The 25,145-nt window shown below is 43.0% G+C and overlaps 2 protein-coding genes across 8 annotated transcripts in view; one reads left to right on the forward strand and one right to left on the reverse strand.

The window, feature by feature from the left end:
* ghra (growth hormone receptor a) overlaps positions 1-15,620 on the forward strand; it is a 35,309-nt gene extending 19,689 nt beyond the window's left edge. For all 4 annotated transcript variants that reach the window (XM_053420066.1, XM_053420065.1, XM_053420064.1 and 1 more), the window contains 8 exons: positions 6,020-6,149; positions 6,672-6,844; positions 7,897-8,075; positions 8,729-8,882; positions 9,015-9,105; positions 9,400-9,469; positions 10,334-10,569; positions 10,673-15,620. In XM_053420066.1, the coding sequence (XP_053276041.1) occupies positions 6,020-6,149; positions 6,672-6,844; positions 7,897-8,075; positions 8,729-8,882; positions 9,015-9,105; positions 9,400-9,469; positions 10,334-10,569; positions 10,673-11,420 (1,781 nt within the window). In that variant the 3' untranslated portion in view covers positions 11,421-15,620. The remainder of the gene's footprint in view (positions 1-6,019; positions 6,150-6,671; positions 6,845-7,896; positions 8,076-8,728; positions 8,883-9,014; positions 9,106-9,399; positions 9,470-10,333; positions 10,570-10,672) is intronic.
* Positions 15,621-20,395: 4,775 nt separating this feature from the next.
* Positions 20,396-24,071, reverse strand: selenop (selenoprotein P). 4 transcript variants are annotated; one of them, XM_053420508.1, is made up of 5 exons: positions 23,910-24,071; positions 23,081-23,312; positions 22,492-22,704; positions 22,274-22,391; positions 20,396-22,155 (listed from the first exon to the last, which is right to left on the reverse strand). In XM_053420508.1, exons 2-5 carry the CDS (start codon positions 23,281-23,283, stop codon positions 21,451-21,453), a joined length of 1,239 nt encoding a protein of 412 aa, XP_053276483.1. In that variant the 5' UTR covers positions 23,284-23,312; positions 23,910-24,071; the 3' UTR covers positions 20,396-21,450. The 4 variants fall into 4 exon arrangements, with proteins under 4 accessions (XP_053276483.1, XP_053276484.1, XP_053276485.1 ...); XM_053420509.1 differs by having other exon boundaries at positions 23,081-23,315; positions 23,910-24,063; XM_053420510.1 differs by having other exon boundaries at positions 21,502-22,155.
* Between the last annotated feature and the right edge of the window lie 1,074 nt (positions 24,072-25,145).

Genomic DNA, 25,145 nt, shown 5'->3' on the forward strand with positions numbered 1-25,145 from the left:
CATATTCAGGCTAATACATGGTTGGGACCTGAATATGCTGACTGGGTCACTGCATTGTTAAACACACCAGCTTGTGTCTGTAAGACTTCAAAGCTATAGCACTGATGGGAATCATGAGGATCAGATGGAGCGAGCACTTGTCATCCTGTGCTGCCGAATGCGACAGGGGGAAGCGAAGCCATGGGTCTTGTTGCTTCACTTGGAGGAAAGGCAGGACGTATTCAAGGAGCTGCACAATGGCACTTTGATATTCTCTGTCTGTTTTTGTTTTGGAGGTGGAAGTTCAGTGTGTGCATGTGCATGTTTTTTGTGAGTCCGTGTGTGCACTTATGTGTGAACCTGCATGTGCATGTTGGCTGTTATTTATATCAGCTGTTTGCCTTCTCTTGTTTGTATCTTGTTGCGGTCATTCAGCGTTCCCCCCTTCTCCTCTGACCCGCCTCTTGCACTTTCTGGCTCTCTCAAATTCCACATGGCCTCCTGACTCAACATTTAACCTCAACTATTAAGTACAGTTAGTAGCTTTTTCTATTTAAAGGGGACATATTATGCCCATTTTACCACAGTTCATATGGCTCCTTGGGGTCTTAATTTAATGTCTGTAAAAAAATTTGGTCAAAATACCACAAGGATCATTTAAAACAGCACCCTTTTTACCCTGTCTAAAACAGCCTTCCTCAGATTGACCTGTTTTGATATATTCTGAGCGCGTGCACACACACACACACACACACACACACAGACACACACAGACAAAGGGATCGTGGGGGGCTACAGCTTTGGAGGCTAACACTGCTGCAACTTTTGCGGCGAAATGCACTTAAAACCCCGGGTATGAGTTCATTTTAAAGCGAGCGACGGAGGCGGCAACGAGCTGCTGGTGACCGGCACCGGTTCGTGCCGCTCGGGGTGCTTGGAGCAAATCTGTACAGGTCACAAAAGTTATAAGGAGCCGCTCTCTCCCCCCCTCCGCTTCGCCGCCAGGGCATCACAGGAGAGGCTGTCCGCTGAGCAAGCACCTTAGCACGGGTACAATGCAGCCGGAGACCGGAGGGGTCCTGGAACACCTTCCGGTGCTATTTTCATTACAAAGACAGACACATACAGAAGCTACGACTCGGGTTAGCCTCCGAGTGCATTGTTTTCTATGTATACCTGCTGCATCCACGGGGCGCCACACACACAAGCTACGACTCCGAGAGCATTGTTCCTCCACTCCGGACCCGAAATGGGATCTCTCCCCCCACCTCCCAGTCCGATGCTTCCCGGCCGGGGTTCCACATGCAATACTGCTGTAAAAACGTGCACAAGCAGCCATCCCAGAAAGTGCTGCAACTTTAAACACAAACTAACAGCAAGCTAGCGTTAGCTCCCTGCTGCTAACCGTAAACAAACACCGACACGTCCACCAGAAGCGAGCTTCTGACATGGAGCCAGCATCCCGACAACATCACCCAGCGAGCCCGAGCTGAGGAGGGGGCTTGGGCTTGTGACTTACCCCGACCGCAGGCTCTGCTTCTCGGCCAGATCTCCGCCTCTCACCCCGCTCCCTGGCTGTTTAGCGTCCCCCCTCGGCTAGCTTCCCAGCTAACACCCGCCGCCTCGAGCTGAGGAGGGTGCTGTGGCTCGTAACGTAACCCGGTCTCCTCCTCCACCAGATCTCCGCCTCGGGGGGGGGGGGGGGGGGGGGGCTATGCCATGTAGACCGATTGTGACGTCAATTCTGGTCGTATTCCCATTCTACACACTCTATCGTATAGTTTCTTACATAGAGGAACCACAACAAATCGCGGGAGTTGTTTTTTTCCAGAGTTTTTGGGACGGTAGACATGCCAGATACCCAAATTAACGTGTAGAAGCACTACAAAAGTGGATTTTTCATAATATGTCCCCTTTAAGTTTCCTCCAAAAATGAAATATGTATGTTTAAGTATGAAGAGCATTGGGACAATTGCGTAATAAAATTAAATTCCGGTCAGAGTTTTCCAAACTTTGTCCCATCCTTTCTCCCATCTCATCTACGTGTTACGCATGTTCACATTCCCTGTGAAAGACCAACAACTCTTTCTGCAGTAAATGCATTAACACCTCAACAAGTGTGTGCTGCAGAAAACAGCATGTGTGTGTTGAGCGTGTGATGCAGGGATACGACATGTGCACAGCGCCAGTGTGTGCTGCCAATTTCTCCATCTGGTTGACACACACAGTCCGATGCTGGTGCAGGAAATGATTTGGATCATCTGGCCTGGGTGCTCTAGTATCAATCAGATGTTGTTGCTGACAGTAGTTCAAACTTTGTGGTGACATGATATAACATTTATAAATAACTTTAACCTAAAACAGCTCACATTTTCCTTTTATTCCTCTTATTTGGGTTGGGTTGAGACTCGCACCAGCTTTTCGGCCTTGGCTGTCATTTAATTGTGTTTACAGTCAGCCAAGAGCTGAATGTGAGTGAAGTGACCAGAGATAACAGTTTCTACTGTTCAGCATCACTGTGTGTGTGTTCTCTTCAAGCAGAGGGGAATCAGACTGATAATGTGCCAATACCACAATGAAGAGACACTCGGATTCTGTATGTCTACTGTTTATGTGTCTGCTTTAGTTCAGTATATTTTGCGTTATTTTATTGTAGCATAGGTAAAATAAAAAAAATAACCCATGGCACTACTAGCAAACAGTTTTCTGTAGTTTGAAATAGATGATCACAAAGAATTTTCTCCATGTCGGATGGGGGCAGGGATTATTCAGATTTATATGTTGAATAAAGCAAAATTTAAAAGTTTAGCTTATGTCAGTGCACCATCAAGTAATAACACGCAGATGCCTAATGTTTGGTCTGATGACTTTCAACAGCCTGACATTGTTGAAAATATAGTGAAAAAATAGTTTCAGGTTTCATTGCATAGCAGATAAAGCTGTTCCATTTTTTAACCTATCAGTAATTTCCCCTAATGGTAACTAACATTGAATGATGATGGTTATTGCAGCCAAAGATCTCACATTGCCTTTCAGTTTTGTCTTCCATCATAATACATTCACTTTCTCTCACTGTTGCCATCTGCAGTCTCTCTCTCTATTCCCTCTTTCTTTCCTCATACCTCCTCCCTCACAGCTTCTTCCTCTCTCCTTGGAAGCGTTATTAACCTCATTACTAACCTCTATCTGCAAATGAGCTGGAAAAGGTCGTAATTCATAGCGTCATAGCCTCATTTTCCTTGCACTCCTCACGATAGTTAAATATTTCACAGTGCGATAACCGATAAATCCTCCTTGCACCTTTCTCACTTCCTTTTTAGTGCTGTTTGCCAGCTGCCACAAGGGCTGGAGGAAGAGGGCTTTATTTAGGCTTTTTAATGGATTTTAATCCGTAATGGCTGAAGCTGACATCAAGGAAGATAAGTGGTTTCCTAGCTGCTCTGTATAGATTGATGAACACAGGACATGAAGCGAAGAGCTGTTTATCAGTCTCAGCTGCACACACAGCACACAAGGACCCACAGATATGTATGGAAAACCAGGAGGAGTGCACACATGCATGCACACATGCACACAAGCATGCACACATGCACACAAGCATGCACACACGCACACAAGCATGCACATACGCACACAAAATCAGGTTTTTTAGCTGCTATTCATTTAATGGCAGCTGGCAAGTACAGGCATGATGTAGCCTCTCATCACTGACACTCTGTGATGGTTAGTATGAGCAGAAACCTGCAAGTACGGCCCTAAAACAAAAGTATACCAGCCTCTACATGATCAACATGTAGCCGTCAAGTTGTTGCCCACTGGCTTATGAGCTAGTTACAACTTGAACAATTTAGCGATTGAGTCTTATGATGTCAGATTTCATCATAATGCCAGATGAGAAGTATGATAGTCAGCAAATGATTAAGAAAAGACGTTGAGAACTAGTAGAGACTGCGTGACTCCAGGTGTTTCTGCACATCGTCTCACCTTTGACACACTTCAACTATAAACCAGACAGGGAAGCAACTTGCTCCCTTACAACTTACAACTTGTACAAAAATGCTGTGCTTTCTGACCTTAACCAGCAGAGCCCCATTCTTTGAGGGTAGCTTTCAATACTCTGTCTGTGTTCTTTTGAGTCTTAAGCTGTTGGAGTTTGTCTCAAAAGATTGTCTTCCCATGTAAATAATTACATTTTAAAGCATGAAAATTAAGGAATTTACATAGTACATATGCATCAGGAATTATTTACTTTCAAAAATTGTATTGGGTTGTTGGAGATATTGCCAACCATGAAAATCAAAGGCATCAAGAGACGTATAACCCAAAACCATCCATTTCCAAGGTGCTATTTAACTTTTTTCCGCAATCAGTCCGTCTGTAGTTTCGAAACCTCTTTGCATACAGCGTTTGCACAAAGCTCTTTGATGGTGGCAGCTGGAATTTGTTGGATGGGGGAGGGAGGGCAAGTTGAAATAGCAAAGCTCTGGGAACCACGACAGTATGCAGAAGATGAAGGGAGGGAAGGTGGAGAAAAAAAGGGGGGGGATCAGCGAGAGGGCTAGAGGCAAAATGTCATAGGAATGCAATGAATTATGAGGCTACACTGGCATCTAATAGCAAGTCAGCAAAGTAATCAAAGTAATAGTGTATAGGATTTTTTTGTGTGAATAAATGATGAGTGTGTGCAGATTGATACCTGCCTGGAGTAGGGCTTGTTGGTTCGGGTGATTAGTTGTGGTGTCTGTGGTTATAAAGATGTTTATGTTGATCAGAGAGGCATGCTGGTTCAGTGTTTGTCACTGCACAAATGGCACAATGTATGCAGATGCCTATAGTATAACCTTCATGACTTAAAGTGAGATTCATCAGCTTTTAGCGACTGTGGATATAATTTTTGTTGCACGTTTATATAAAAATCTCCAAAGATTTTAGCTGCAGTCTGTTTAACTCCTGCCCTGTGTTCTGAGGAAATGTTTATGATCTGGTTCTGTCTGTGATATAGTGCAGCAGTTACCATGAGAAGAGCTGTGGGAGAGTGGGTAGAGCAGAAATCAATACCCTCAGTTGCTTATTTATGGTTGCACCAAACTGGCGGTGAGGGACTGGTGATGAGGAGTAACAGGGTGATGAAGAAGAGGTGGAAAGGGGCTGAGTCAGGGCCTCGGGGTGGGGCAGAGGACAACATGAAATGTATGCGGATAGATATGAATGGTTGAAAAACACGGGGACTGAAACTCGATGCAGCATCAACCGCTGCAGATTATGAGTTGGCCCTTTAGCCACTGCACACCAGCAGAGCGTGACTCGCGTTGCTCACTGGTCATAACAGCTGCCATCAAGGTTGTGTGTAGTGTGTATGAGAAAGTAGTGTTGATACGTTTGGCCCCATGTATCTGTGGAATACTTCAAGGATCATATTGTGCTATATTTAGAATTCATTTAATAGCCTTGGCCATTCACAGGGAGGTAACGAGTTTCAGAAACTAAGCTTCACAAAAACAACAGCTCAAAAACAGCGTTGTTGGGAATCATAGGAAAATGTTGGCTACACAAACACAACCAAATGTGATTAACTTGTTGTACTTAACATAAGAAGTAGATGATTCTTAACTTACTGAAGTGTATCAGTCTGCCATTAGATCGATGGTATTAATGTTAGGCCTAGCTGCTAGTCAAATCACTCAAGTGAAGCTAACTAGCTAGCATCATGGACGGCCTCTGTTTAACGTAGCACAGCATGCTATTCATCAGATCATGTCTGGGAATCAAAAGCATGAAACTACAAAGTGTTAGTCAAATTTCACTGGTGTAAATTCTGAGAACAATCAAACTATCATATAGCGAATAAACAAACAAGCTTTAGTTAGCTGTTGTTAGCTTGTTTGGTGACTAGCAGCAAAAGTAGCATAAGAGAGTTATGGAGTTATGGAGGGTTGCTTTTGCAGAATTCATTAACTGATAATCAGGTGTTTCTACAGCCTAATGCAGTCTGTGTTGTTTACTCTGTCCATTACCGTTTGTGTCTTTCTTTGCCTTTTAGCTCCCATTGAGCCTCATTTCACTGAGTGCGTGTCCAGGGAGCAGGAGACATTCCGCTGCTGGTGGAGTCCAGGCACCTTCCAGAACCTGTCCTCCCCTGGAGCTCTCCGAGTCTTCTACCTTAAGAAAGAGTGAGTAAACTCACCTTGGGCCTACTTCAATTAAAGTTTATACTCCTTTTCAAGTGCTAATTGATAAGTTTATCTTTCTGTTCAACGTCTCATGCTAGAAAAACGTTGGTAAACAGTAAAAAAACACATTGTTTACTATTTGCACCTTTTACTTTCGTCCCTTCAAACTCAATGCTGACTTGAAACTTGAAAATGTTGAATGCTACTTGAGCAGTAGTGTGACTCAGTCTGTTAGCATTCGCCTGCCGTTGGGCACTATTTTCAGATGGCACTGTATAACAAAGATTTGGATCTAATTCATTTGTAAGTCATTTGACCCATGAGTGAAAGCTGATTATACCATTTCCCAGACAAAAGCCCGATGTCAATGGGTCTTACTTGTTTTCTCCAGTGTGAAAGGGACTTATTTTCTATCACGTGTCACACTAAATTCATATATGTGTGTCCAAGATGCTCAAACCTACAGATGATAATAATTTCTTCCTTTCCTTTTTTTCCTCCTTCACTTTATCCCTCCTTCAGCCGTCCAATCATCGATCAGCGATGGAAAGAGTGTCCCCACTATGACTATTCAAACAGGGAATGCTTCTTCGACATGAACCACACAGTTGTTTGGACCGCCTACTGCTTGCAGCTGCGCAGCCAAAACGCCACCTTTTTTGATGAGGACGATTGTTTTACAGTGGAAAATATTGGTTAGTAATAAACATTTGTGCATATCCTAATGTTTGTAATACATCCAACGAACTAGAGAAATTCTTCACAATATTTCCAGCGGGTTACAGAATGTGAAGCATGTTTTAGCATGATGGATCCCACCTAAAAGTTTCCAGGAAATGGTATTTGCTGCTGAATAGCAAATCAGCAAATGTCACATGCTTGTCAACATCACAGCAAGTGTTTTGATGTCTGATGGTATTTATCTAATCAGGACTCTGGACGATAATGATAGACGCTGTATTATCACATGTCAATGTCATGTGTTTGCTGATATCGCTTCCCGGGAAAGTTCTTGTGTGCAAACTAGTGTCAGTGTGTTGTTTTATAGATAACATATGGATGTTGTCGTCTTCAAAACTGAACCAACAACACACGTCGAATAAAGAACCACTTGAATCATTGGCTCTAAAGGCTGTCCGGAGAAAAATCTCAACGGCTGCTGGTGGCATCTCCTAGAAGATTGCTTGTTTTTATTGGTCGTCATATGAGTTTTTTTTTTATTGCTTCCAATCGTGTGCTATTGAAATTTGAACCCAAGAAATAGCAATTTGCAATACTTGGCTTTCCAATAAAAGGTTGGCGCCTTTGAGGGATGTTTTTTTTTTTGCCTTGCGTCTACCTCAGATCAAATATCAACTCTATCAACTCAAACAGAAAGAATGCCATGAATTTGTAGATTGGCCCTTTTTATTTATTTATTTTGATGCCACGGCTTTTCTTGCATATGCCACCTTCAAAATAGTCAATACAAGAGCCTCCAATGATCGGGCTAACACCAGTGAGTACAAGAGTGACAAAACAGCAACGCCCATCTACACATTATACTTTATATTTTTTATATTTTTCAAATAGCCTTTTTAATTTCCATGTGCATGAGTATCATCTATGTTTAACTATAATTCTTTATTTGTTCACCTGATGTCAAGTGCATTCTAAGCCATTAATGAATTTACCATGTTGAGGTGTATTAATAGCTTATTTTTGTTTTCCTTAAGTTCATGTTGAACTCTTACCCTTTTCCTGGCAGTACGTCCAGACCCACCAGTGGCTCTAAACTGGACCCTCCTGAACTTAAGTCCCTCTGGACTAAGGTATGATGTCATGGTCAACTGGGAGCCCCCGCCCTCTGCAGACGTCGACACGGGCTGGATGCGCCTTGAGTACGAATTCGAGTATAGAGAGATAAATACCACAAACTGGAAATCGGTGAGTGCCCGCTCTCTCTTTATTTGCTCTTAAACTCTCTCTCTCTCTTCTTCCCTTTGCTTTCAGGCAAACACTAGTTTGTGTGCCGACCCAGTTAAACCGAACCTTAAAACTTGCATATCCATATGTGCACACACACAAGCTCACACAAACGAAACACTCATGCACTCTCTTTAAAGTAAATTGTGGGTAGGTCATAGTGGCACAGTGTCGTGTTTCCTTCCCCCTCCCCCACGGAGTCTCATGGCTAAAATGCAGTGTAGCTTTGTTGGCAAGGCGATGGAAGCCAGAGCAAGGTCCTCTGGGAAAACACATCCTCTCTAAAGGAAGTGAAGGGAGGGATCTGTAGGTCAGAGGCCATGGGACCTTGTGCAGGCTCATAATCATTACGGCATGGCCCACCATCTGACAAATGCAGCCTTGGCAACTTTTCAGAAGCTTCCATTGTAACAGTCCTCTGCCTAATGTATCCGAAATGACAAAAATAACAATTGCCCCTATGGAAAGGTCACTGTTATATACGTCACACCATCTTGTTCAGCTTAATTCAGTCCTCAGTGATGTTTTCTAATAAATTAAAACACTGCAAAATCACTTTCTTCTCTCTCTCTATGCTCTGTTTTCATTGTCTTCCATGTGTTTCTGTATTGCAGCTGACGATTCAGCGGCACACTCAGCAGGCACTCTACGGTCTGCACATAGGCAAAGAGTATGAAGTGCACATCCACTGCAGGATGCAGGCCTTCACCAAGTTTGGAGAGTTCAGTGACTCCATCTTCATTCACGTGGATGATATTCTCAGCGGAGGTAAAGTCATCTTGGGTCAAGGGTGGAACATTCAATCTGATTGGTCCGTTGCCTATTTGGGTTCAGGCGCTTTGCATCAACTTGGAACTGTGTGGTTGTGATGATGGAATCTGTTTTATGCTCTTTCCCCAGAGAGTACGTTCCCGCTCACAGTTGTACTTGTTTTCGTGATTGTGGGCTTCCTCATACTCCTCTTGCTGATTGTCGTCTCTCAGCAGTACAGGTAGGAAGAGTTATGGTCTCTCTCTCTCTTCTATCCAACCAACTCTGTCAGAAACACACTGGACCTGCTGAAGCATGATGGCAGTGACAACATGCGTGTGTTTGCTAAATCTGTAGCAGATTTTGCAGGGCACTTCTCAGCAGGGCCTCATACTTTGCCACGCACACACACACACTCACGCACACACACACACACACACACACACGCACACACGCACACACGCGCACACACACACACTGACAAATACTATAAACAGATCATCTTCATCATGTCCTCCTCTTGCTGCCTCTACAGATTCATGATGATTCTGTTGCCACCAGTTCCTGCACCCAAAATTAAAGGCATCGATCCAGAGCTGTTGAAGGTACATTCATTTCTCCTCTGTTATTCTGCCTTGCCTTTTATTTAGATGAACAAAATAATAGACTCCAGTGATATATTGGCCCGGCTGTTTGTAGCTTTCTTGTCTCAGATATATTGTGTCGGCTTTCTGTGTCGTCAAGAGAAGAAGTTGTAGTTGTGAATATGCTAAAGAGGCCGTATATTTGAAATAATTCATGATTTATCTGTCAGCTTAGTTTTTCTGCTGTAAAATATCAAGTTTTTTCTTGTACTGCATGTGCTTAAAGGGTTAAATTATAGCCATCAATAATTCACAACAGTTTACATCAGGAATTTGTGGATTGGTTTTTCAGAAGGGGTTGTGTAACCACTGTTTTTTGAGTCCCTTTCCAATTTAATATGATTAAAAACAGACGACCCTGGACATCCATGTGGAACATTAGGCCACGCAATCATCCCACCCACACCCACCATCCCTCTTCCAACCGCTGCTCGTCAACAATGAAATAGAAAAAAAAAAATATATCTGTAAACAATTTTAAAGGCAACCACTTTGTTTTTTTTTTGTTTTTTTTTAAGCCAACAAGGACAGTAGAACCACTGAGGGATAATAAGACTTGAAGAGGGTCCTGGTTCAGTATTGTGCTGTGGGTGTATTATTGGCTGTGGGATGCATTTATAAGCCAGCCCTGGACCTCAGAACAAAGAAGTGCTTATCTGAATAACGAAATGAAAACGCTGCTATTTCGTAATCAGACAAAGGTGGAAACACAATGCTTGATTTACAGCTGAAACTATGCAGCGAAAACTAAAAGTCCTGTTTATTTTTACTTCCTGATCGCCCCACAAACGCTTAATATTGTTGTACAAATTTGTGCATTTGCAGAAGGGGAAGCTGGACGACCTGAATATGATCCTGAGTGGTGGAGGTATGGGCGGCCTGTCCACCTTTGCACCAGATTTCTACCAAGACGAGCCGTGGGTTGAGTTCATCGAGGTGGATGCTGAGGATGGGGACTCTGGGGAGAAGGAGGACAACCAGGGCTCAGACACCCAGAGGCTCCTTGGCCTGCCCCAACACGCCAGCCACCACATGAACACCGGATGCTCCAACGCTATCGGGTACTGCACAGGTTCTTACGTGAAGGCTGTGTTTTCATGCTAACCAATATCTATGCTATATGAATTCAATCCCCTTTTCTCTTTCTGTTTCCCTCTGCGTCAGCTTCCCGGATGATGACTCAGGAAGGGCCAGCTGTTATGACCCAGATGTTTTCGACCATGACACCCTAATGATGATTGCCACCCTGCTGCCAGGCCAACCCGAGGACGGAGAAGCATCCCTCACTGTGGGAGAAGGATTTTCAACCTCAGATAGGAACCTCGTCCAAACCCAAACTGCAGGTCCCCAGACTTGGGTCAACACAGACTTCTACGCCCAGGTCAGCAACGTCATGCCCTCTGGAGGCGTGGTGCTGTCTCCCGGCCAGCAACTCCGGATCCAGGAGAGCGCCTCAGCCACTGAGAGTGAAACACAGAATAAAGGAAAAGAGAGCGAAGACAACGAGGGGACGGCGAAGAAGAAGCAAAAAGAGCTGCAGTTTCAGCTGCTGGTCGTGGATCCCGAGGGAAGCGGCTACACCGCAGAGAGCACCACCCGGCAAATCAGCACACCCCCTGGCTCCCCTATGTCTGGTGAAGGGTACCAAACCATACCCCTGCAGCCAGTGGAGACCAAAGTGGATGAAAACCAATCATCTTACATTGTTCCTGAATCTCCCCAGTCCCAGTTCAGTGCTCCTGTTTCAGACTACACAGTGGTGCAGGAGGTGGACACTCAGCACAGTCTGCTCCTCAACCAACCTCCCCGTCAGTGTTCCCCTCCATGCCTGCCACAGTACCCCCTCAAGGCCCTACCTGCTATGCCTGTAGGGTACATCACCCCAGACCTGCTGGGGAGCCTCTCACCATGAAATGACCATGCCATTGGACCTTAGGGTGCAAGGTTGATTAACTAGGAAGTCCCCCATATTCACAAAAGCCTGTTTCTACCTAATTCCTGCTGGAAACCAAAAAACCTGTAGCACAAAGTGCGAGGAGCCTTTAAAGGTGTTTGTTTTCAGAGGGTTGCTGAAAGGGCGTAATGAGCTGTTAGTTTCTGACTCTGCCTCGTCAGTTAATGTGATATGGATGTTGGAGTTGACCGAACGTACGTGTTAGAAAAATTACATCCATGTAATTGACAGACACATAACAGCCCTAGACTGTGGCTGTAATGAGTCCGTCCCCCCCCCCTCAAAAAAAAGCATTAGCTCACTGCTAACCTCGCTCCAGTCTCATTGCATCCTCTGGCTGATTGTGTTTGGAGCATTGACAATACAGAAGTCTTAATCTTGCTGAGACTTTTCAGTGTAAGATTGACGAAGAGAAGCACACTCTCGTCATGCGTTTCACCCCCCTCCCCCCCCCCCCACGTCATTGCTGTCCTTGACACCTCTCGCTGGTGGAGATGTTTGCCGCTTAGATCATGGCTTATTTTGTTATCTTAAATTTCTTATTTCATCATGTGATCTTATAAGCACTTCGCTAGAGATATATATTTTTATACATAAAGATATAGGAAGAATCAGCCCCTAAATACAGTTCCAGCCAGAACTAAGCAGTTTTACTTTGCATTCTTGGCTTCGCTTTGTTCATAGTATGCTGGTCACATTTTAGTGGATATATTGCCAATCTGATGTCAATTTTGCTCAGAAAAAACATAAGCCGTTTTCAGACATGAACTCCGGAGGATTGTATACGGGATTGGGTCCATACTCTTTTCGTTCAGATGCGTTCACGACAACAAAAATTTTGTTCAGGTTGAGAACGTAACATATTAATTACACTGCTTTCCGTCCTTTGGAGGTGTTGAAAGTCATTATGGGAAGTCGATTAGCAGTTGAGGTGACAAATAAAAGGGAAATGAAAACGTGGAGTTTATATGTTTTCATTTTATTTTGAAATGCACGCTGCACTGTGAGCATACATCACTTACAATACTCATCAACATTTCTTATAGTGTGTGGAATGGTCTACTCAGATTCAGTCTCATCTCGGAGACGCTCAGTACAAATAGTGCCGTACTACCACCAAGTGCCTTGCCCAAGGGCATGTTATTTTCCACAAGGGAACACCAGGCGGTTTGGGAGAAAAATAAACAACGCATTACACGCATGCAGCAACATGAGGCCAAGAATCTTTTTCAAGCATCCACTCACTCATTCACTCACAATCCATCACTTTAAACTGCAAGCTTTCAACTCGAGAGATTTATTCTTCTCATGTTGCATAGTTATTGCAGGGACAGCAACTGGAGCAAGTTGAGAGACTGTGAAAGTACGTAATAGCTGTAATTAGCTAACATTTTATACTTATTAACTGCCGAGTACACCGTGTTAACCACCTGCGCTATGATAGTGTTATTGGCTCGCCTTATGCGTGGGCTGAGGTTTGCATATGTCATTGGGATTTGTGCATTTATGCATTGCTACAATATATTCAGCATATGTACCGCTATGTAGGTGAAGCCTCTCTGCATAGATTGACTACAAAAAGCCTGCACATGCACTAAAACAGTAACATGCATGCACACACACACACTCACACACAAACAGCTGCATGATAAATATTTTCCTTAATTGACCGATTTAATTTTGCCTTCCTGACATAGCCAATAACATTATGATCTGAACATTGTCTAAGCAAATAGTTGTGAGGATGTTGATTTTCTGAGGCCAGTCAACTGTAATTTGCATGTTTCTGATTGCGCTTGTAAAACTGACCACAGTTTCCAAACAAAAATGCTGATCAGGGCCAAAGGGGCAGAGATCCAGCTTCGGGTCGGATGGTGAAAACAAGTCGATTCAATTTGGCTTATAATAGTTATTTTAACCTTATGATAATCTTAGAATAACATGTTAGGATATTATTTTGGCAGAATTGTCTCCTAGTCACTGAGTGTGCCCTTGGTTCATCAACGGTGTTTGATTATAACGGCAAAAGAGGCTTATATGGCTTTGTATTTTTTCATTCTTTGAATTAAAGACATTGACAATATGCCTGTGGCAAACAGCAGCATAGCACACTACACAATAAGCTACATAAGTAAAGGTTGGGCTATATGCATGATGGGATGCGACATAATGAACTTTCATGTGCGAATGAGTGAGAGATGAACACATAACACAAAGGGACAACATATCCTGCCTTGGAATTATCCTTGAGATAAGCAGGCCAGTGACTCACTAAGGAACAGTCTATTTTGTATCAGACAATCCCATAATGAAGAGAGACAAAGCAAGAGCCTTAGAATGACAATTTATAAAAGAAATGTGAATATAATAAACATGTGCCATTTCCCTCTTTCTCAATTTTTCTCAAAAGAGCTCAGTGTTCTGTTGTTGCTGCCATAAGTGCTAATGATACCAGCAGGTCAATGCTGTTGCAGAAATGTCTTAATATATTTACTAGTGCTGTAAAATTACAAGTATATATTTTTTTTAATGTCATTAATGTTACTAATCACAACATATTGCTGCTCGGTACATAAAGCCTTACTGTGGTGGGAGGGGTTCATTCAACACTTTAAATGCTGAGGCGATGAAAACCTGCCAAATGGACGATACTGATTTCTGGAAATGATCTGGAAACAATCTGTTTCTTTCCCCACCAACCGACTCCCACCATTCCCAACCAAAGATCCCCAGAAGGCTCTCTGTTTATATGAAGGAAAATCAGACAATGGAAAAAGCACTGCTAAGATTCGATTTTTCTTTTTCCAGATGTACCGTGGTGATGTGAATGTGTGCAAACTGGAAAAAGTAATGCAATTATGATAAAGTGGAAAATTTGTTTGAAAAAAAAAAGGGAAAAAAGGTAAAGAGGTTACTGCATTGTGTCAGCGTTTTTTTTTCCTGTTTTTGCCATTACCAGTTCACAATGAGCTAATTCTTAATGTAGTGTAAAAGGTTGCGATGGTTATTACGAGCTTATAAATGTTACAACAGACTTTAGAGCAAGCACTTTGTACAAATACAGTATATGTCTGAATTTTTAAAAATAGTATTCAGATTTTCTATATCGGACAAAATCCTGTCTATGAATTACATGTTATTACAAGCAGCGTTCTATATATATATATATATATATATATTTTTTTTTTCATTCAGCACAATAATCTGACTTTGAGGACCCTTCAGTATCAATAGAGTTTAGTTTTGTTCAACAGAGTTTATGTTCATAGGACATATTTTACACTACCAGATTGTTAGGATGATGTACTGTAATGGAGTATTTAATGTTTGCTAAAAGATTTATGGATAGATGATAGAGCAGATAGTGTTTGAGAGAAACTAGTTCTACTGTAACTCTACCCTCGTTACACGTCTCCCGCTATGTGATTTCAGCATTTTCCTGATAAAAGTGCATTTAAATGGAGCTGAAGTGTTTTATAATGATTTTCCTGGCTACGTTTTTTTTTTTTTGTGTGTGTGTCAGTTGAAGAGTGGCTTTTGTCACCATGCTTAGCCTGGGAATGATCAAGAGAGCTGGAGTCTGTGCTGGTTTTTACTCTTTTGTCAAAATAAAAGCGACTCGTGCCAGATATGTTTCAGCTTATTGGAGAAACAGTTGGATTCTCGACTTGAGTTCTGTAGTATATAGACTTGTTTTGTTTTTTTCATGAATAGGTTCAGTGGCTTCGACCTTTATTTGTGTGTGTGTGTTATATATTTGATTGCTCAGAGCCATCACATTACCCTACTACCTGTAACGGGCGGGGGCAGCATGAATCACATATGTGCTGTTATTCTCTGACGTGTGTCGTTCAGGCTCACTGCACCAGAATTATTCTACATGTCAGACTTTGAAACAGCTGCATTGTGATCTCCAGTGTGTAAACATCGGTTTGCATTGGCCTGACTAATTCATAATGACTTCACACTTTATTTTCTTGCCCTCCTGACCTTGGAGCCAATGTCCTTGTCTGTTCGCTGTTGTTTTACTCGAGGCCGGGTGTTGAACATTGATGATTTGATATTGTTCCCTTACCAGTTGAGCCTTTCTGGTGTTGTATGTGTGATCAATAAGCTCTCAACAAGTAACTCAATAAATGTACATACTGCAAACTCTAATTATCATTGTGTATTATTCCTTTGTCATTAGATTTTTCTAAGAGTCAAACCTGTTTTTAATAGTTGTAGTTTTCAAAGCATAAATTGGACAATTATTGTAACAAAAATAACTATAATCTCACATAAACCTGTGTATACCAACAATATTATTCTTCTTATGTGGGAAAAAAAAGGGGAGGGTTACTTAAGCCAATTAGGTTACTTTTTTTACCCCTGTCTGTTTGTTTTGTGTTGCTTGGTTCTTGCCAAAAGTTAAAAACAACCAATGGGACTTTCAGGAAACTTTGTTGAAGGATGCAATGTGGGTCAAGGAAGAACAATCCAATTTTGGTTCAGATCCAGATCAGGGGGTTGATTTTTTAGATTTTTTAGATTTCTAGATAGGTTGTTTTTCAACATTTTCAAATTTTTCCCACAGAATAATTGATGAATCTCTATGAAAGAAATCAGAAACATTTAGTTGACTGGTTTCTATGAGTGAGTGTCATTTGGTGCGGCTTGATAGAATTCAAGGGGACTTTTGGGCCTTGGCAGAGATTTGCACTCCACTGAGTGCCCTTCTCGTTTGTATTTATTTAACCAATCACAATCTTCTTGGGCGATGTGGGGGAGGTACCACTGCCCTTTAAATTCAGCAAGCTTCACCAAGTTTCACACATCATTTGAAATCAGCTCCATAAATGTTTTTTGTCAGAAGATCTTTAAAGATCTGGATCCACGCCAAAATGTAATGGGTTCTTTCTTGACCCACACCGCATGCTTCCACCAAGTTTCGGGGGGAATCCAACATTCAAACGGACAGGGGTGAAAGCAACCTCCTTTAGGGGAGGTACTTATGATTCACCAGGTATACAGTATAATAATTCAGAGTAGCATTTCTAACATGGATTCAATTTAAAAATGTATTTTGCCCAACTCTGTCCACCAGACGAAACCCGCTGCCATTAAGAGCACACGAGAAACAAGCTGCACAGTAAAGGTCAGTTCAGATCAGCACTCAGGGACAGAAAGGGATGGTAATGAAGAATATGTACAGGCTACTGTGGTCTGAGAGTTCGAATGCAAATGGTTGTGTGTGTGTGTGTGTGTGTGTGTGTGTGTGTGTGTGTGTGTGTGTGTGTGTGTGTGTGTGTGTGTGTGTGTGTGTGTGTGTGTGTGTGTGCGCGGGCGTGTGCGTGCGTGCGTGTGTGTCTGAGAGAGGAAAATGAACTGTGTGTTTGTATGTGTGCTGGTTGCAAAGTGAAGAATGCGTACTTGCTTTACAGCAACACAGAGGAACTTTGTGTGTGTGTGAATGAGTTCACAAGTGTGTGATTCTCTCTCTCTCTCTCTCTCTCTCTCTCTCTCTCTCTCTCTCTCTCTCTCTCTCTCTCTCCTCTCTCTCTCTCTCTCTCTCTGTCTGTCTCTCTCTCTCTCTCGCTGCCAGGGTAAGTGGAGAGGAAGCGGTTGCAGAAACAGTTGTGCATCAGGGGGAAAGCATATCGGACAATTAAGACAGAGGCTGTGTACTGCGCTGCTCTGTGTGGGGCTGATTGAATCAGAGAGACAGCCACTCACAGCTCTTCGTCTCAGGACATTGCAGGTAATTACCCATAAGTCACTGTTCCCCTGTATTGGATCTTCAGCCCAATTACGCCCACACATGCAGCCCGCCTCGCTCTCATTTATTACCTCCGGTTGCTTGTTGACCTTTTCAGACACACAGTCTGACAGGCGATTCAGATACATGACACCAAGCCCAGGGTGTTACACTTTAGGTCCTGGACACAATTTCACAGGTTCTGAGCTGGATGTTGACTCCATGATGTGAGTGTTAAAACATGAGGTTTAAGATGCACCTCCTGTGGTTGATAAAAACTCAAACAAACCAAATGGATTATTTTTATTCAAATAGAATGAAAACCATCATATGGATGGCATGATAGATAGATGGATGGATGAATGAATGGATTATCTTTATTATCTCTGAAGTCCATTTCACTTGCAGTAGTAGTCAACACCATTCACATTACAGAAAATAAATAAGACAAAATACTTAATACTGGATAAAGATATATAGACATACAGCGGGAGACATCACTTTAAAATAGCCAGTTGTCATACAGCTTATCAGGGGACAGACCTCTGGGTGAAGAGGGTGTATGAATGTACACGTGTCATAAACAACCTATGTAGTTGAGGAATCAAAATATGCAAAACCGTAATTGACTAAATGGGATGGACATTTTTTAATTTTAAGTAGTCTCACTTACGTGATGGAAACCTACTTTCATCCATCCATCATCTATACTGCTTGTCCTTTGGGGATCGTTGAGGGCTGGGGTCAATCACAGCTGACATTGGGCGAGGCGAGAGGCGGGGGGGGCACTCTGGACGGATCGCCAGTCCATCACAGGGCCAACATACAGAGACAAACAACCATTCACACCTCCTGTCAATTTCTCCAATCAACCTAACCCCAGTCTGCATGTCTTTGGACTGTGGGAGGCAGCTGGAGCACAGAGACTCAGGGAGAACATGCAAACACTCAGATAGACCCTGGCCGAGCCGGGATTCAAACCAAGAAACATCTTGATGTGAAGCAACCACTGTGCTGTCCCCACTTTCAGCCCCTGCAAAGCTTCAAAATGACGCACAGGATGAATCACTCATGTACATGCAAAATCAGGGTAGTAAAAACCACTGGATTCATTATTTTGTATAAAGAGAAATGGAGAAAGATGCTATGACACAAGACTATTAAAAATGCTGCAGTACTGCATGGAAATGAAAATACTCAATCGTTTGAGCTGAAGAGGTTTTTCATTTTAGTGGAGGTGTCAAAGTCTGTGTTGAACCTGCAAAGGGTGAGTGAGGAGGACAGTTCATGTGTGGTGCTGTTTTTTTTGTAGACCTTCAGCGCCACCTGCTGACTAATATGAACAAGAGCTAGAACTGCACCCTTCACATAAATCTTCTATATACTCCTGATCAAAATCTTAAGACCAGTTAAAAAATTGCATGAATTTGCGTTTTGCACTGTTGGATCTTAGGAAGGTTCTAAGTAGAGCTTCAAAATGCAAAAAGAAGAAATGGGAACAAGAGACCAAAAGTTGTGAGCAGGCAATTTATTGAAAACAACAATTTAACTCAAATAGGCTGTTCATCAGCTGATCAAAAGTTTAAGACCACAGCCTTTAAAAGCAAAAATCTGTGCAAAAATTTGGATTCCATGTCATTTCCTGTCAAGTTATCACACTGTGAAGATCTCTTGATGGCAAAGGCAAAAAAGCTCACCGTCTTTGAACGTGGTAGGATTGTTGAACTGCATAAACAAGGCCTCTCACAACGTGCCATCGCTGCTGAGGTTGGACGCAGTAAGACAGTCATTTTGCATTTCTTAAAAGATCCTCAGGGTTATGGAACAAAAAAATCAAGTGGTAGACCCAAAAAAATCTCACCGGCGCTGAGCCGGAGGATCCGAATGGCTCTCCGTCAAGACACGGGACGATCCTCGTCCCAAATTAAGGCCATTACTGGTGCTGACTGCAGCCCAATAACCATCAGACGGCATCTGCGAAGGAAGGGCTTCAAAAACAAGAAACGTCTTCAAAGGCCACGTCTCCTTCAATGCCACAAAATTGCCCGTTTAGACTTTGCAAGGGAGCACCAAACATGGGACATTCAAAGGTGGAAGAAAGTTTTATTCTCTGACGAGAAAAAATGTAACCTTGATGGTCCTGATGGCTTCCAACGTTACTGGCATGACAAGGAGATGCCACCTGAGAGGTTTTCTACGCGGCACAGTGGAGGGGGCGCCATCATGATCTGGGGTGCTTTTTCCTTCAATGGAACAATGGAGCTCCAGGTTGTGCAGGGGCGTCAAACAGCAGCTGGCTATGTGGAGATGTTGCATCGGGCATCCCTCATGACTGAGGGCCCTCGTCTGTGTGGTAACCACTGGGTTTTTCAGCAGGACAACGCTCCAATTCACAATGCCCGTCTGACCAAGACTTTTTTCCAGGAGAATAACATCACTCTTTTGGACCATCCTGCGTGTTCCCCTGATCTTAATCCAATTGAGAACATTTGGGGATGGATGGCAATGGAAGTTTACAAAAATGGACTTCAGTTCCAGACAGTGGATCCCCTTCGTGAAGCCATCTTCACCACTTGGCGCAACATTTGCACTAGCCTTTTGGAAACACTTGCATCAAGCATGCCAAAACGAATTTGAAGTGATCAACAATAATGGTGGAGCAACTCATTACTGAGTCAGTTTTTGACACTTTAATTTCTGTTTTAGGAGGTTTTTTTTTTTTTTTTAGCTGTGGTCTTATACTTTTGATCAGCTGATGAACAGCCTACTTCAGTTAAATTGTTGTTTTCAATAAATTGCCTGCTCACAACTTTTGGGCTCTTGTTCCCATTTCTTCTTTTTGCATTTTGAAACTCTACTTAGAACCTTTCTAAGATTCAACAGTGCAAAATGCAAATTCATGCAATTTTTTAACTGGTCTTAAGATTTTGATCAGGAGTGTATATTCAAAGAAAAAACCCTGTATCATAAACACAACACAATAAGGGGCATAGAGACATCAGCTCTGAATGACTGGTATGTTAGCATGATCCCCGTGCTTTGTTTGATTCTAACTTCTCAGGCACATGTAGGACAGTTGCCATATCCCACCAACATCAACTCAACTGCCCACAGTTCTTCTAACACTTCTTAAATATACTAATCACTGTCAACTGTTGTTTTTCACTTAGGCAAGAAAACACACATAAACCAAAGCTGCAACTCAACCATCTTTATTCCCTTTTTCATTTGCATTTGTGACGACATTAACACAATACAGTTCTCTGTGCAGGCATCAGGTTTTCATGGTGATTATGACCTTCCCACAGAAACCGTCATTAAGCACAGAGTGTATTCCAACATTCATTCATCGCTTCACTCTCTTTTTCTTTCTGTCTTTTTCTCAAACAATAGAGCATTTATTTTTTTATTTTTTTAAACAAGCCTTGTATAAATGAACAATTTGCAGCCTACATGTCTAGTAAAAGCAAAAATAAAGAAATAATGAAATGTCATTTAAAAATGTGCACGTTGAAAGCTGAAAAGACCTACACTAGTGTAATCAAGTGTGTGGATTTTGCAAAACAAAAGGAAGTGGTTACTGCAATTCTACGTGCTAAAAAAAACATTTATATCAGGCCCTGCAGATAAACATTTCGCTGATGTGAAGTTTTTTAGATTTGCTTTTACATGTTTTGTGCTTTCAGGTTTCCCCCCCAAAACTAAATAATTCTCATAATATGATGTTACTGTGATAACATCTTCTCTTATTCCCTCTTAATCATTCATTTTTGTTGTGTTTGCAGAGTCTATCAAATTTCTCTGTTTCTTCAAACATCCTCTCATACTTAATTATAAAATATTTTGAGTGCTTATCATGTTCCCTAACTACCCTCTCCTCTCTCTCCTGCCGGATTTCATACAGACGCCACTAGAGCGTAGTTTCTGCGTCTGGTTTCATAAAGGATGGAGAGCGAAATGGAAAAGGCAATTTACAAATATGATAACCACGTGTACTCCCGAGAAAAAATGGGTGCGACACACTGTCAGACATGCTGAGACGAGTGAAACACACCACATGTTTTAAGGCGTTTGTTTATCTTTCATTGGGATGCTGGATACCTTTTGTTCATCTATCAAACATGCTGTCAGGGACGGACCCGCCTTTTCCCAGGGTAATACTTGTTGGTAAAAAGTGCACCTGACCAGGGTGTTGTTAGCAGATGTCAATATGAGGCTGATATCAGACTCAGCTTAGTGCTGCTCTCATCCTCAGCTCACTACACCTGGGGGTCAGGGTCACTGGGCTGGCTGAGGCTGATGTCAGTCAGCATGAGGCGAGCGTCACTGTCAGGTCTCCCTAACATTATTGGATACATCGCCTGTCAGTCCGTGTCACTGTCAGGAGGCGGGCAGCGCCTCATCACAGTGTCAGAGACCGACGGGCTCCTCGCTCCCTGCTTCCCCAAACAGCCTGCGTCAGTGTCAGCATCAGCTGACCTTAGGAAAGGCTTCGTTGTCAGAGCCTGCTGTCCCCTGTCAGCTGTGCTTTGATTTTCAACTCAACTTCTTTGGCACTCAGGGCCTCACATGGGCTCCATGGGCCTCCTGTGGTACCTGGTCTATTTGCACTGCTTGCTGCATCTGGCCTAACTCTGAATGTTGCTGCCTTTGAAACACCTGACCATTCTGCTCTTGCCCCTGTGGACTAAGCTCTTGTTGAGTTTGGCTTTGTCCATGGTCATGGTTATCATGATTTCCATGGTGTTGACCTTGGTGGTGACCATCTCCATGGCCGAAGCCACGGGGGTGAAACCCATGATTATCCCCATGGCGGGCATGGTCATGACCATGGTGGTGTCCATGATGGTGACCGTGGCCGTGACCATGTCCTGTACCTTCCTCCACAGCTGGGGCAGCACCTGCATCAGGCTGTACATCTGCTTTCTCTTTGCACTCTTCTGGAATCTCAGCGCTCTGTAAAAACATAGAGAGGGGAGAGGTTATGCAGAGTCCATGTTTGAGTTAATGTGTAAAAACACCTTATCTGATGACACTGTTTAAATCGGTGTATATTGATGCAGTTATGATCTACCTCATGTGTGCAGTCCCCACACATGCGTTTGCAGTAGGTATCCTTGATCCCACTCTCCACATGACCTTGTCCGATGATGGAGTATGGGAGGGAAATGTGGTGGGTGAGACGGCCACACCTGATGGCGAGATGATAGGAAAACATGTGGAGGTTGAATATCTATGGAGATTATAAAGGTTCAAATGAATGAAGGGAACTATCCACTACAGGTAACACACCGGTCGTAGATGAGGAAGTCGTCTTTCCCTCCCACCAGCGTCTGCCAGACATCTGGCTGTTGCTCCTCCTGTTTGTACAGGATGATGTTCTCTGATAGTCTCTGGGCCAGCAAGGTGTGCAGGCGCTGTGCCCGCTCCTCCTGGTGGTTAATGACCATGTAGGTCACATCCCTCAGGCCCTGACTCTCCAGCTTCAGGCGCAGGCCGTCCAATCTGTTCAGAGAAGAGCAATCACAGACCTTGAGTTTTAAAAAAAAGTCTCTGAGATAATGCTTTACAAATATATATGAACAGGTTGCACTTCTTCAAGTGAACTTTGTGAGAGTTGCCTCAGAGGGATGAATCTGTGTTTGCTACACCTTGCTGACAAATAACGAGCCAATCGGATCAAATGTAACTGACCCTATATTTCATCTGATACGTTTCTGAAACACTTTCTGATTGACCAAGCAGGAGAATGAAATGCTTTTCCACAGAGGTAGGACTCCTAGGGGGAAACATCACGTCAAGCTTGATCTTGAATGAACAAAGGAGCAGGACAAGAGGTCAGGGTTAAAACTGACTGAACACGTGATGTTCCAATAAATACCTGGAAGCCTGCACCAAGCAGAACAGTCAGCTTGCCTGAAGAAGGGCCACCACTGTCACCTTGCCCATCCTTTCCTTCATCGGCTCCACCTCCCCTATCTTCCAAGAGGACGGCGGCTGACAGCGAGGCCCACCTCCGTCACTCTCTGCTCCGCCCCCATGGAGCAGGCAGAGAGAGAGGAGCAGGCTGAGGCTCACCCACATCACTGTGGCGCCTCCTCACTGCCCCTATTCTGCTGAGCACAGAGGAGAAGGGGGGTTTTGGTGAGGAGGAGGGAGAAGTGTTGGGGGAAAGGAGGAGGGTGAGAGGAGAAAGACGGAGGACATATTGGTCAAGCTCAGCAGACAAGAATGCTAGTATGGTGCAAAACACAAGAGGAGGGTTATCCTTTTTATATTCTCCAAATCAACCTAAGAATCCTGTTCCTGGTTTCCCTCAAGTTCTGACTGGACAGGGTTAAATGAAGAAAACAGTGCAAGTAGTAGACTGAACAAAGCAGTTTATTAGAGGATTGCAAATCGGGGTTGTTTCTTTACAAATCTGGACTTTGATAAACACAATAAAACAACAAGTAGTGCGACAGGATGTCTAAATATTTCTGCAATATTTTACCTCATGCATGACAGGAGGCAATATTAAATAGAGTAAACAACTGTTTCATGACTGGTGCAAGCAAATCTGCGTCACGGACTAGCTCAGACACACTGAATTGCGAAATACCCCTCAGTTCTAAGTTTTAGCTTGTGTCCATTTACAAATAGATTTATATGTCACATTATTCACTGCATATTGAGTAACTGGATAAAATCAAATGAATTCCTTCACATACCGTTTGGTTAAAAAGTTTCCTTCCCTCTGCTCAGTTCTTCGCTGCTGCAACTCCAGGAACAAAAACAAGCCTCTGCCCCCGCTGCTCCCCCCTTTTATACTCTGCTTGTTGTTTTGCTATCAGGAAGGAGGACAAAGTTCAGTCCCAGCCGTGGACTGCTGATGCCTACACTTTTTCTCCAACTTTTTTCATTACAAAATGTTTGGTAGCAACTGGCAGTTTGACAAATTCCTGCAGGGGAATGGTGCGCAGGGTGGGGGGGTGGGGAAACTTTCCTCTTTATTAATGCTGGTTAAGATTTGATAGGCCTGGAGAAAGTGCATGAATCTACCTTGTAAATTGATACTTTCATCATAGCGTTAAGTATATCATACAGAGGTGTATTATCTGTTTCTAAGAACATTGTGCAACTTCACTCAGCACAGAGGATGGGGGAAGTGAAAAAGGACAAAGGGCAGGAATCTGGTTGGTGCTGGCATGTTTCTGCAAGATCCACACAAAAATCAGGAGTCATTCAATATGCACAAGTGACATTTGTCCTGTAAAAGCATCCTGCAATTTAACTTACACAGACAGACGAGGCAGGACATGACCAACATATAAACTAACCTTAGGCTTCAGGTGCTTTTCCAAATTATTCGTAATTCTTGTTGAATCTTGTTTTAAATTAGGATTTAATTGTTAAGTAACACTGCATTAAACCGTGAGTATGTTTAAAAGCTGCAAACAGCCCGTGCTGAGAATCTGTTTGCAGATATAGGCCATGCAGTTGAGAGCAGTGAGGTCACCGCGTTCTCAGATTACTAGAGTCAGGCCTGCAACAACCACATTTGCAGTATATTTTGTATTTCTCCAGCGTATTCGTGTGACAGTTTTAGTGTTTGTCCATCTCCATGTGGATTTACAGGCGGTGTGGATAGTCTTCCATTTAGTTGAGGATGTTTCTGCCAAGCGTTCGAATCCTGACAAAGTGATATATTTGAGCCAGTATTGAAGACAGGTGGAAACAGCTGTTTGTCCTGATTCAAGCTGTCCTGTTGGGAACACACTCTGCAGCTGCTGACTTAGTAGTATGGTTTTCCACTTAGGTATGTAATGACAAGAGCAGGGAAATTACCAGCAGTATTGCACACTGGAGAAAATAATCCCACTAGTGGGAGTTAACTAATAACTAAAGCTACAGCAGGGGATATAAAGGTTGCAATTACAGCCCCAAAAAAGAAAGATTGAATAAAT

This window comes from Pleuronectes platessa, chromosome 4 (genome assembly GCF_947347685.1).
Source record: "Pleuronectes platessa chromosome 4, fPlePla1.1, whole genome shotgun sequence".
Classification (NCBI taxonomy): Eukaryota; Metazoa; Chordata; class Actinopteri; order Pleuronectiformes; family Pleuronectidae; genus Pleuronectes; species Pleuronectes platessa.